General features: G+C 38.9%; 1 protein-coding gene across 7 annotated transcripts in view; it reads right to left on the reverse strand.

Moving 5' to 3' along the window:
- The window catches only part of THADA (THADA armadillo repeat containing), a 147,614-nt gene that overhangs the window by 15,861 nt on the left and 118,218 nt on the right, over positions 1–13,535 (reverse strand). For 5 of the 7 annotated variants that reach the window (XR_014944581.1, XM_015857461.3, XM_015857459.3 and 2 more), the window contains 3 exons: positions 12,871–12,943; positions 10,280–10,424; positions 8,126–8,257 (listed from right to left, as the gene is read on the reverse strand). Coding sequence is in view for 5 of the 7 variants with exons in the window: in XM_015857461.3 (XP_015712947.2) it covers positions 8,126–8,257; positions 10,280–10,424; positions 12,871–12,943 (350 nt within the window). In the remaining 2 variants the exon portion in view is untranslated. Of the gene's footprint in view, positions 1–1,828; positions 2,074–8,125; positions 8,258–10,279; positions 10,425–10,469; positions 12,630–12,870; positions 12,944–13,535 lie in introns of those variants that run through there. The other 2 variants (XR_014944580.1, XM_032443871.2) reach the window with 2 other exon arrangements.

Raw genomic sequence — 13,535 nt, forward strand, 5'->3', positions numbered from 1 at the left:
TCAGCACAGGGCGGGTAATACAATTTGTTTTTACATAGCATTTCTTGCAAAAGCAGACAACACAATGAGCTCTGGGTCCATGAAGCCAAAGGTAACTTCCAAAGAGTTTTAAGCCAATTTTCTAGCCTTTTCTGCCTACTTTTCCTCTGCACCCACAGAAAATATCTACACACAATTACACTACCTACAATCATTCAAGAGTCACTATTAAGGCAGGAAACAATTACAAACACAACCTGAAAGACTTCACTTACTTCTCAATCATATCTTCCAGTGATTTTTGTAAAAATAGGAGACTATTTATGGTATATAACTGGAATGTCAGCTATAAAAGAAATGTTAAAGATTCTGAATATACCTATGAGTATAACATTATGATACAACTAGGCCACAGGTCAAATCTGCTTCTGGAACAAGACTAAATTTATTCTAGCACAGAGGCCAGATGAATTCATTTACACTTGTAAACCTCAATTCTTTCATCTTGCAACTGACCTGTAATTGTGTCCTTCTTAGAACTATTACAGTAGATGTAAAAAACACCAAATTATAGCTTCTAGCCACAGTAAATATTTCATAATCTCTACCACGTGTCATTTTGCTTTCTGGAACAAACTTCTTAGATGTAAGGTCATCACAGTCATCAGGTAGTCACCAACTACCACAGATATTTACCATCTATTAGTTTGCTGTGATTTAAATGAATCTTATATATGCACGAAGAAGTATTTACTTTTAAAAGCACAGGAGAAAAATAGATGTGGCCAGAGGTACTGCCCTCAAGTAGAAGCCTGAATGTTCAGTGTTTGAAGGAGCATGTCCCTCTCTGTGAACCTTACTCTACTTAGAATCCTACAATTACAGACAATGTTGGTACATTAGCTGTGATGTTACCTTGCACAGTCTGTGGTACTTTTCAGTAATGTCTAGTGCACTTCCCAGTGCAGAGTGTTCTCATAGTTCCCAGCAGCACCCCCTCCACCTCCCTTGTTTGAACCCCTTTCAGTGTATTCCAGGAATACACACACAGCTGTTTGACCTTTCCTCCTGTCCTCAGCATGCTTCATCTAACATAGCCGAAGAGCTTTCACCACCTTATAGTGTCTGTGAATACACAGTCCTACACTGCATTTGATTATAACACTGCAAACTGCTGCCAGTACTTCACACTTTCCATTGAGGTAGCAGGAAGTATTTCTTTTAATGTAGACTATTACATAGACACCAAAAACAACCTTCATAAAGTACGTATCATTTAGGCAGTTTCATCTTGTTCTGCAACATGAACAACTCTGCTTCACTATGAGCTTTTTTGTGCTTTTGATCATTTCTGAGCTTCATCGCATCATCTTCTGCTTCTGCTGGAATGGGTTTTCTCTACTGTCAAAGGCCAGTTGGCTAAAGGTCTCCTCCCACTGAAGTCCTGACATTCAGCTCAAACAATCCCTCTTTCATAGCAGGTTTAGTTCTTTTTGGATAGTTGTGCATCTGGTTACCAGAATGCACTTATCAATAATACTGTCAAAGCAAAACAGACACTGGAGCTGATCCCAGAAAAAGAAAAAAAATAAATCATTAGCCTTCCTTCCACTTGTCCCCAGCACAAAGAACACCAGCGCCTTCTGACTAACACCAGGAGCAGTTTTTCATCAGTGGCCCTGACAATGCAGAAGACTCCTGCAGACTTCCCAAGAGCCCTGTGGGCACATCACAAGATCTGACTAGGAGAACTATCCGGTGATCAGACTCCAAATTTACAAAAGACTCTCCAGGTAGCTTAAAATTCACATGTGATATTAAGCACACTATGAATGCTGGTTTTTCCTACCTAGGGCAGATGGGAGGACTTGAAATTGATCCAGCTGTAGAAAGCTCTTTACTTTCCGCACAATAGTGGTTGACATCATGTACTTAGAATGAAAACGTTTCCATCTTCTGCATGCAGCTATGCCCCTCCACAGCATTAAGTCTTGTTTTCAGGATAGCAACTGGAAGAGCACTGGATCGCTTCAGCACAGCGCTCTCTACAGACAAGTTCTGATTTCATGTTTTTCATAACTCCTCCATCAATCTCTAGCGAATTTAAACAGAGAAAAAAATAAAAGCACAACCCTTACTTAAGACAAGAAATGGAAATGTAGCATCTATGATCCTACCACAGATTCCAGTTAGTACATCCTCAAAGCAGCATATGCATGCAATTCCCTAGTTTATGTGCAGGTAATTACCATCTATTTCTTTAAGGCAGGCAGCTGCCAGAACTGGTTTTAAGAGATGCAATTAAGGGAATTGTTCGGGGCCTCAGCTTACAAAGAGGTCTATTAGCCTAACCTGAACATCGGGGCAAGTCACCCAATGCATGAGAAAAGTTGAACCCTACACATTAATCTTTGTCCAGGATCAGAGTAACCCAACTCGTTTTTTTTTCACCACTCTCCTCCCATTGTTCTTCCTTTCTAGGGAGGCAAATGCCAACACAAAAATATAGCAAAGTGGTGGATCTCTCCCCAGGTTTGGCATGAGGACTAACACATCAGTCAGTCTTTCTCCTTTACATGGTTCATTAGAAGAGACGGACTTTTGCTATGACCAAGGTTTCCAGGTACTTTAAGAAATAAAACACTCTTCAAATGCCAACAAGGGCTTGAGGCAGCAATGAAAGGACAGTGTGTTTCTTTACATTTTCCTGTGCAGTATGTGGGATGCTTTTATCACGCAGCTGAATACCACAAATGACAACAGTATTTTTAGCATCTGAGTTCTGCACAGCATTTACTCCTAGATGTTTCACCAGCAACTAGAGAATGGATTTAATTTGTTCCCTTGTCCTGGAAGACTTCATAGATCAGTCATAAAGGACATCTTGGGTACAAGTTTTGAGATCATGTCGGTCACCCATGATTTGCTGATATCACCTGTGGTGCTGATGATGAATGCCAGGCCATTGGACGGTATTAACATCACACAGCTGACATTATCTCTTATCTTTCAACTGATTTACAAGATCTTCTTAGGGCACATACATATGAGAAATCCTGTACAGCTCTAGGTTCACTGAAGATTTTTAAAGGATAGGAAAAAGGAACATAAATCTGACCAAAATCTCTTTCAAATGTAAAACAGTCTGATCTTTTCTTAAGCAGAGTTAGAAGAGGACAACTTAAGGCTTATTTACACATCTCACCTTCAATAAACACATAAATGTGAGACTTTTAGAACACATCTTCATTACTTTCCACAGTCAAGAAAGTTTTATTTGAATTTACCTTATGTATTCATGATGTGTGGGGAAAACGTAAATATAAGCAGAAGTAGCAAACAGCTTTGCCTTTCTTCATGCCACAAAGACAGCATGATTGCCAGAGAGGTTCTATTCAGCCAAATGCTAAAGACTAAAAAAGAATTCTAAGTTACCTTGCAACTATTTCATTCTTTAATCTATGAAATCACTTTTTCCTCTCCTCCCAGGAGAACAGTTTAACTTCCCCCTTAACTCACATTTATACTCTCTAGTCAATAGGCAAAACAGAGGTTACTGAAAGGTGAGTCTCCTCCATACCTTTAGTCTGAGAGGTTAGAGGCCAGCAGAGAGCACAAGTCACATGATGACTTCCACAGGAATCTCAACCAAATCTGCTGTGCAAACCAGTAGTGCCCCTTTCCCAACAGCATATCTGTCATTTTCACTAATCACCTTTCTGAAGGTTAAAAGTCAAATGGAAAGGAACAGCCAGTAATAAAAGTGAGTTTTGCACTGCCTTTTATGCAGAAACTCCTGAGAAAAGAGTACGAGTATCTTGTACTGCTTCATTCTGAAGTGTGTGAGATGGAAGAGAAGGATCAGAATCAATATCCCTGCATTTTTGGCCAGCAAGTTAATCAGCAATATATTCTATGTCACCTGTAGACCCAATCCAATTATCAGAATTAGCTGAAAAAGCAGCTTGCAGAGAGCAGCCTTGCTCATCTCTAAGCCATGTTGCTGTGTCACTATTCTGCTGTGCCTGTATGCAGCAAGAGGTTCCCAAAGGCCTAAATGATATTTGATTAGATTATTGGGCTTCTACATCACTGAGGTACATTCAAAAATTGACTCAGCTCTGAAAGCGTAATTGCTTATCCACACTTCTGAAGCTGCCTGAGATGAATCAAATCAGATAAATTGGTGCTAATGCTGGCAATGCTTAAGGTCTTAACCCAACATAAGGTTAACTTGGTAATTTACCAACATAAGCGTCAAGCTATCTAAATGTATTTGGTTAGGAAAACTGTATTGGCTGCAATAGTGAAAAAGACAGTTTATCTAAGTTTTTCCATTTCTGACAATCTTATAGCTTTAGAAAGTGCTTTTGAACAAAACAACTCCGGTGAATGCAACTTTCGTTCTAGCAAATGAATTTGTCAGGATATTCAGTAAAGCAATCATCAGCAGTGAAAGTGAACTCCTTTTTCTTCTTTCTTGTTAGGAGTAACCCTCCTGGATGAGCAATGCTGCTAGTGAATAGGTCTAGACTTTACACTGCCACGGGTCACTAATTTAATTAGATTTCAAAGCAGCTATTCTACATTTACACTGAATACAATACTTCCTGTACCCTCCCTCATACCAAGAGGAATAAAACAATCCCACAGAAGTTTACACTTCAATGCATGGGGAAACAACAACAAAGTGTACATGCAATACCTCGAGTTACAGATTGGATTTATATTGTTCAAGTTATTAGTAAAACCTTAACTACCTCATAAGTTATTTTTAGCAAGCAAAACAAAAGGTTTTCTCATTTCAAGTGAGATAGGAGTCTCTTCAGCCTGCTCTGTGCAGAAAATGACTGCAGCCAGCCAGCCTACCTCACTAACCCACACCCTCCCATTAGTTTTTACCTAATTACAAAAATTAAATCAAGCTCATCTGAATGAATAAAATAAATTAAAAACATGAACTTTACCAGTAACAGTAGGAGCTTTCAGGGGGAGGGAAAGACAGAGCAAAGAGAGCACAGGAGACCTGCTGTGTATCAGTTTGATCTTCTGAGCTTTCCTCCACTCACTCAAAAACAGGGGTCGCAATTTTGACAGTTCTTTTATCACATCTGTTACCCTCTGTTTCAGACTCTGCAAGGTTACTGCTGTAATCATCTGAGCGATCCAAAGCTGCATGGATTATGCAATTATTTGAGGAAAAGGGGGTTTTTTTGCCCTCACTAAAAGCCATGAGAGAATAACAAGCAAGTTCACATTCTCTTCCAGGAGCTCATGTAATGCTTCAAACAATTACACAAGATAGGGGCAGTTACAGGAAGTGAAGCCACGCTAATAGAAAGGTCCATTTGCCTCCAGTTTCACTACCTATAAATGACCTGAAAATGCAACACGAAACAGTCACATTGCTACACATATGCTGTAATTTAGCAACGTGTAGGCAAAGAAAGAATGTCCTATAACGGTTATATTAACAATCTATGCAAATAAACTGTGTTTGCTACTAATAGCAAATAGTCCAGCTTCACACATCTTCCTGAAGCAGAGTAAAAATTCAGAGTCACTCCAGCTGCTGCATATACTCTTTTGTGTTATATTCTACCGCAGGAAAAACAAATACTAGCTTGTACCAGTTATCAATTCTGCAGGCTTAATCAGAGTTATTAGGCTACAAACAGAGATTCCTTTGGATTTCAGACAAATAAAACACTTAAGGTGTTTATTCCCTAAGCTGGCAACTCAGTTCTTCTGTAGACAGCTATGGCCAGCTGCTTTACATGCAGTATGCACGGGTGAGAGTTTTGTGGAGAGCAGACGTGATAACACTTGTGCCAACATCTCTGGCAAGTCCAACACTTGGACTTTGTAAGCAGTATTCCCGCTTTATGTGCAGCAAATTAACAGCAGGAAAAGGTGACACTCACAACAGTGCAGTCTTTCTGGAAATATAACATCTACTTGGGCAGAAAGATGTTTGAGGAACAAAGAAAACTGAAATTATAATAGACTGTTTACTCTCTTATGTTAACTAGTATTAATGGCAATGAAACTGAAGCAATTACAGAGTGCACAAAAATAGCATTCTAGTCATCCACACTTTGTTTTGATCTCTTGAGTCATCTTTCATTCTGATCTTGTGATAATACTGCTGTGCCACAATATGTATTTGTCATCACATAATGGAAACAAGAAGTCAGTCTGCATAAGATATCCAGCAGTTTTTAAGAAATGAAGGATTTAAAGAGAGCTCTTTTATGGCTTCTTATGAATTCTAGTGCATTAGAATCTATGCTGTGATCAAGGAAAAGACTTCCATAGCATGAGGTATGAGAAAAAAGATGTAATTATTTGAACGTCATTTAGAAATTCCCAGGATGGAGAGCACTGGTGACCCACAAAATGTCTGTAAAAAAACAAACCAAAGCAACAACCCAACCATACTGCATACACATACACGTGTAAACAAAGGGCATAAAAGACAGTAACAAACAACTGAAGGTAATGCTTATTTTTATCCAGTTGCAAATGAAAGCCAGTGTACTCCTACCCTGAGAGGCAGACAGCAAAGCACAGAGAAATAAAGGAGTTTAATACAGAAAATGCTCACAGCCAGAAACAATTAAAAAAATGTTAAATGGAGGAAGAAAGAAACTGGGCTGTGTTTTCAAAAACAGCGTTCTTTGCTATTCAAGGTAAATGCATATTCTTGTATTCTTAGAACAACCAGTGGGGTAAACATAAGTTTAGAGAGTGAGTCCCTATCCTGATTTGGAACACTGGAACTAAAAAACAATTTGGATGTTACTTCTGCAATCTTGGCCTCTTCTACTTACCAAAGTGGTAAGTTATATCAGCAAGTACTGATATGACTATAATATTAATATTAATGAGTAGGACAGAGCCCTGAACAGCTCATCATGCTACAAAGGAATGGCCCCTGGTAAAGGGATACAACAAGGAAAAAGGGACAAACCAGGGGGAAAAAAAAAAGCATGACTGTCTTATTTCCAGAGAAAGTGCTATCTTAAGAGATTTGAGGATGGCCTCTAAACACCAGTGTTAGGGGCTGAGACACACAGTGTCCAAATGCTCCACAGAGCTGGAGCTCAGACCAGACAAATTGACAGAGCTGTGACGAGAGAGATGGAAGGAGAGCTGCAGGAATTAACAGGGCTGTTAAAGACAGAAAGCTGTCTTTAACACATGCCTTCTTTTTACTTCTCCTACCGCACAGCACTGTGTCTGAACAGTGCCAGCTCAAAACTGTATGCTGCCTGAGCACATTCACAGCTACTTCTATTTACAGCAGTAGAAAACATACACTTTTCCTGCTGTATTTGTTTTAACTACAGAGATTCTGTATCACTAGTCCAGCAGAAATTCATGTGGAGCAGGTTAACTACACTGTATTGACTGCAGACAAGCTGGTGGAGGCATTACTGAATAGCACAAACCCATAGGGACCACCAGAGCGAGAACAGATTGGTAGCAAATTCTTATTTATTCACAACACAAGGGAGAATGCTTCAGCAAAGACTCTCAAAGCAAAACACGTTAATTAGTTAAGCCTACTCAAGTTTTGTGGCTATTTTAAAATTAACAGGGTTGAGTAAACTGGGGCATGCAGACAAAGAGCCCTTGTCCTTGAAAGCATGTTGTGGGTGTGCTGAGAATTGTCTTTGTTGATCTCTATCTAAATGGATTTCAAGGTCTAATAATGAATCAATGAGTTGAGTACGGTTTTCTCAGATTCCTGTTGCAGTGTGATCAGCCTATTTTAATAGCCTGGTTTTCAAATAGTACCTTCCATTGCACTGTATTAAACTAATGCTTGTATTAAAGACTTTTCAGCATTACTCCTTATGTTATAGTTTACCCATCAACAGCATGAACTATAAGGCTGAATACTGCAGTTATGTTTTTTACATATCCATTTAACCATTTGCAAATCACATCAAGAACACTGCAAACAAAACAATAAAAGCATGGTGGGTGTCAAATCTCAACTTACTGTTCTCTTCCATGGTACACGCTGAAGGGATACATAGATCATTTTACAGTTAGGAAGAATTTTATGATGAAGAGATAAATACTTCATTCTCTCAAGTGTCCAGTATTACTTAAAAATGAAAAGAATTGAGCATACCTGTTCCTTTACTGCTCTTTTTTTCAGCCTGTGCCACTTGTAGAACCTCAGCAGCTGCATCCCTTACTACCAAGTCTTCATTCTGCAGCAGGAGAACCTCACATTTCCACATTGCAAGGGTATCAGAGAGACCTATACATACATGCACGGATAAAAATTAGGATTCCATTTCTTACACACATTCAAAAAAATTATGGAGCTCTATCTGCACATTTTAACATAACAAATTCACTGAAACACTGAAACAGGAACATGATAAATGCATTAGCAATACAGTGGGAAGACTACTGGGAATATGATCAAAAGTATTTCCTGCATATTTTAGGTGGTTGACTCAACTCAGTTTAAAACAGTGGGTCACACCATTCCAGATCCAGTCCAAAGAATGGGTAGCTCTGTATCGAACTTTGAGTGCTCTGAATTTTCTACAGTTTCTAGGAGAACATAATTCCTACTTGGCAGAAGTTTTGTTGCTGGAGATTCACTAGCACACTGCGATCTGCCTGTGGGCTGCCAAACCGAGTTCTGTTCAGATACTGCTGATAGTGCTGGCCACAAATGCCATCACCCACAAGAAACATGGAACAAAGGATGACTAGATGAAGTGCAGAAATCACAAGACTGTACTCATCTGTTTGCTGGCGTATGATTAAGATGGAGTGACTTTTCAGCTCTCATTGCGCATTCTCATTAAAGGAATTCACTGGAACATCCCTTTTGGAGGCAGACAGTTATTAGATACTATCACTTTCTGGCAGTCACAGAGAACAACAAAGTGCCCGCTTCAGTGCTGCACTGGTTTGCTTCAAACATATTATCAACAGTTCTATCAGAGATTCGTATTACAAGGCTAGCCAGACAATTAAATATATTTCATTGCTTGGCCAAAATGAATTGCTTTAGGCTTAACTTCACAGGCAGAAGTATTCCTGTATTTCATACAACTTTTCTATTTGGGGTTAGCACAGAATATAATTATTTCAGAAAGATATTGCTTTTCCTAGCACAACATACACAATAATCTTATACTGGCGTAATTGGGGCAGGATATTCCATTCTCTATTCAATGGCCAGCTTTCCCACCTAGATGAGTTGTTATCATGCCTGCCAGAGAGGTGGAAGTCTGTATATGGATTTTCCAGAAAGACTTTCTCTGAACTCTTAAACAATATTAAGGAGAAATGAGGCAATCCACGCCATACTGTCTTGTGCTGGCCTTCCTCCTCTAATGAATGTACTTCAAAGGGATCTTATTGGAAGGACTAATACACAGCTGTAAACAACTCCAGACTGAAAGTTCTAGGTTGTATAGCATATTAGTTATCCATCTTTCTTCTCCGGGTCTGATTTCAGAACAAAGAGTCAGTTTAGATGGCTGTCCACTAAACATCTTGGAAACTTTTATTTACTATGGTAGATAAATGTTTTTTAGGGTATCTCCTGGCCCTTAGTAACAGAATCCCCTTAGTCTGTGTTCACAAAAGAAACAAAAAATGGGTTGGGGTTTTTAAAAGGAAAACAAAAGAAAACAAATCCTACCTCTTCTGTACAACAGACCACAGAATTTCACATAGCTTTGCTTCTCAGTCATTGTTGAAAAAGGCTATGAAGATTTTTTGTTGATTGGTTGGTTAGCTAAATAGACAGTCTAATGTTAACCTAAAACCAATCATTATACCTCTTGTAGTATAATGTGATCCAATTACTAATCATTCTCGTTGTAGAACATGTTGTTCCTCATTTCTCGACTGAACCCTTTAATTTCGACATTCAGCCAACAGAGCTTTATTTTGCTACAGTGTTAAACTAAAGTATGTCCACATCACCAACAGAGTATGTCAGAAAGGTCTGGGTCAGAGAGGAAGTCTAAATCTGTGCAGACATGCACAGTGACTTGGAGATTATAGCACCTCACATTCCTCTCTGCAGAGTTACTGCAAGAAGCTTTAAACGTGAGCTTTTTCTACCAGTATTTAAATACATTCATAGTTTAAATAAGTAAATAATGTTTAGTACGTTCTCTTAAAATTTTCAGAATAGCTTGTTTGATCTGTTTATGTACAAATGGTGTACACGTATATGTACATAATAACATTTTGAGTCATATATTACCAGGTTTCATCGGTAAAGATCCAGAATGTTCAAATTACTCACCAAGAACAAGCTGCTCACTGATCAGAAGTAATGATGTTACACTCTTAAGTACTTCAGCAGCTGCTAGCAGCATCTCTGTCTCCTGCTCATCTTCACAAAAATAAATTAACTGGTGAATCCACTTTTTCAAGACCTCTTCTGAAATCTGAAAGCACAAAACATACCAGAGAAGTAAGCTGTACCACCCCGCGTTATTGGTCTCTATCACATTAAACTACACATTAAACTGCTAAAGGTACACAATACATCAATTAATGCATTTTTTCCAAAGTGGTGATAACTGCATCCATTCAAAAGTTGACTATGACACTGTTAAGACGGAAGATTTTCTTATACCAGCACTCATAGGCATCACACTTATGGCATCCCTTCACTGATCCAAAACATCCTTGTGTCCTCAATTGTTCTATACAAGAAAGCCAAAGATAGGCATTCCAGACTGTAACAAAGAAAAACAACTCCCAAGAGCATTTTGGTAACAATACAGTGCTTGATAAAGCAGTAGGTGAATGCAGCTGCATCTCTCTCATCTAAAGATACTGGGGATGAGCACTTTTTTTTTTTTTAAATGAGGTGAATTGAGTTCTGGTAGCATATGCACTCAAAATATAGAAGGAATCTCCATAGTGGCTGACATACAGCAAAGTTTGCTGTCCTGATAGCTGAAGAGTTAAAAACAAACAAACAAACAAGAAAGAGGAATTTCCTAGTTAAAACAATATTCAGCTGCCATCTTTTGGAAAACATTTAGTTCTCAGAGACACTAAGAAAACCATTGCTTAGTAATAATGGAACAAAGCTTTGACTCCTTTTGACTTGTAGCAGTGGCTACAAGGTGTTTGTGGAAGAAACTAAGATGGATTTACCTCCAAATTGAACAGGGCTTCCAAGACTTGTCAATGCTGACAAGTGGAATAATGGGGTCATAAGAGGGAATTAGTGCTAACTTCCACAGGTGACAAAGGAAGAGCTGGAGGTCCCGGCAAGAACCTGCCCTCAAGGGCAGGTTCAGGTATTGGACCTGTGGGAGATGGCATCTGTGCACAGCCACTGACCAGCACGCTATGGCAATTAGAAGGACACTCAACAGAAATGAAAGAGATTGGGATCTCACATATAAACAGGAAAACAGCACAAGCTCAACCTGGAAACACCTGGGCAGTCTGCAACTATTTTTTTCCTTTCCTATTTGCTTTTCCACAAACACAGTGGAAAACTGAAGAAGTAAAAAAAGGTACAGAAGAGAACCAGCGACAAAGAGAGCAGAGTTAAAAGGCACAGCAGTGCACAAGGACTCATCAAGGGACAAAATGAAGGCTTGTTCGTGCTCTGCTCACTGAGAGTGGTTTATGCAGCACATCCATAGCACAGGGACAGAGCCAGAGCATGTCCTGCAGATTTTGTAATGGGCTAAGCAAAGTAAAAACCTCATCAGGGATTACAATTCCCTCGATTTAACTCGACACATGGATTATCTCAAGCAATCCCTCCTACAGATGCATAAACTGTATGTGAGCCCAAAGACACTTAGATGTAAAACTCTTGGCATACCTGATCTTTTATAAAGCAGAAAGCACTCTCTGTACAGATGTCTTAGGTCTCCCATGATTTACACACTTGCTAGAGGAAGTTGTTCTAGCATTACTACAGTTCAGATCGTGCCAGAATTTTTCACTAACTCCCCTTCATAAATTATTAGAAAACTTCATAGCGACGATATGTTCCAAGTCTATTTGTGAACCCAAGTTTATACAGTTATTTTATTGTTTATGACTTGAAGTCATTTTGACTTTTTTAAACAAAAGAATTAACAACGTAAGGCATTTTATTTTTTCCAATCCCTATATGCAATTCTGTGCCTTTTTTTTAATGAGACGGAAGATTGCACTGCATACTGTGCAAACTGATTCTGCTGCATATTTCATACAAAAATAAAGGCTATAAGAATAAAAAGTCAAATATCCAGGAAGTATTTTTTGTATATTTGAAAAATAAAAGTTTTCTAACATTAAAAGCTATGTTAGCACTGCTCTGTGTATATATATGTAATGCACAGAGTGATAATTTTAAATCAAAACAAATCCAAGGCAGAAGTTGTGCTCGTAACAATCTAAATTAAATAGTTAATAAACAGAGTCTTACTTTTACAGAGCTTATCATATTTATTCCATCTGTGAGAGAAAATTCAATGAGAAAGTTCTCTCCCGCTGCCCCAGCAATCAGAAGCCACAGACAGTTGCTCTGTAGGACATGGAATTAATTCAGTACAGGGTGCTGACTGCTGCAGGTGTCCTTCTTTCCACATTAGAATGACTTCTTTAGATGGTCTCAGATGTTGAAATTAATTCATCTGAAAAAATTTACTCATGTATTTACCTTGGAATTACTTTCAAAAGGATATACTGAGAGAATATTGTTGGAAGATTCACTCCAGAACACAGAGATATGCTCAAAGAAGAAGACATAAAGCCAAAAAGGTACAGTGACACTGCAGGACACAAGCTTGGGACTCACAACCAAGAGAAGCCGCACTACTACTACCACCAAAAGCTCCTAAACTGCAAATCATAAACTTGCTCGGTTCCACTTACCTGCTGGTGGTTCTCTAACAGATGTACAACCAACTTTGAGGTAAACTTGAGAGCCATGCTTTGAACTTCAGTGCTGAGAAAACAAGGTGAAGAACATACCAAAACAAAGCAGTTACTTCTGCCATCTTTTCATCTCTAGAAGAAACACAGCCAACTCCTATTCCTTCCTGATTATCGCCAATGGGTATTTTTCAAGCGAAGTACTGAGTTTTACACTACCGATCTAGACTCTAGTTTTCAGTTAATATGCAAATGCAATACGCTCTTCACCTCTCATGGTTTTTGTTTTTTGTTTTTTTTCTATCTACATACTTCCTATAGAAAAACAAACTTGAAAATGGAACCCAAGTCAAAGAAAGCAGACGTTATTTTAAATAATAAACAAAAGCATCCCTCCGAGCTGGAATCTCTCTTCCACAGCTGCTAAAAACGTCACCACAGTGCACAATGCACCAACTCTTGGCTCCTGAGCCTCCAACCTGCCCAGCAGGGTCTCAAAGATGGTGCCTGTTACCATCCTGAAAAGGCTGGTCTCTCAGCAGGGAATGGCAACACTGAGTGCTAAGGTCTGCTATTTCAATGATTTCCCTCTTCAACAGCACCAGCCAGTGTTATTTCACCATGTGTATCTAATTTCATTCCAGAAGTAAACACTGCACAATATC

The sequence above is a fragment of the Coturnix japonica genome, chromosome 3 (genome assembly GCF_054131305.1).
Source record: "Coturnix japonica strain WE chromosome 3, WE-NBRP24, whole genome shotgun sequence".
NCBI classification, from domain to species: Eukaryota; Metazoa; Chordata; class Aves; order Galliformes; family Phasianidae; genus Coturnix; species Coturnix japonica.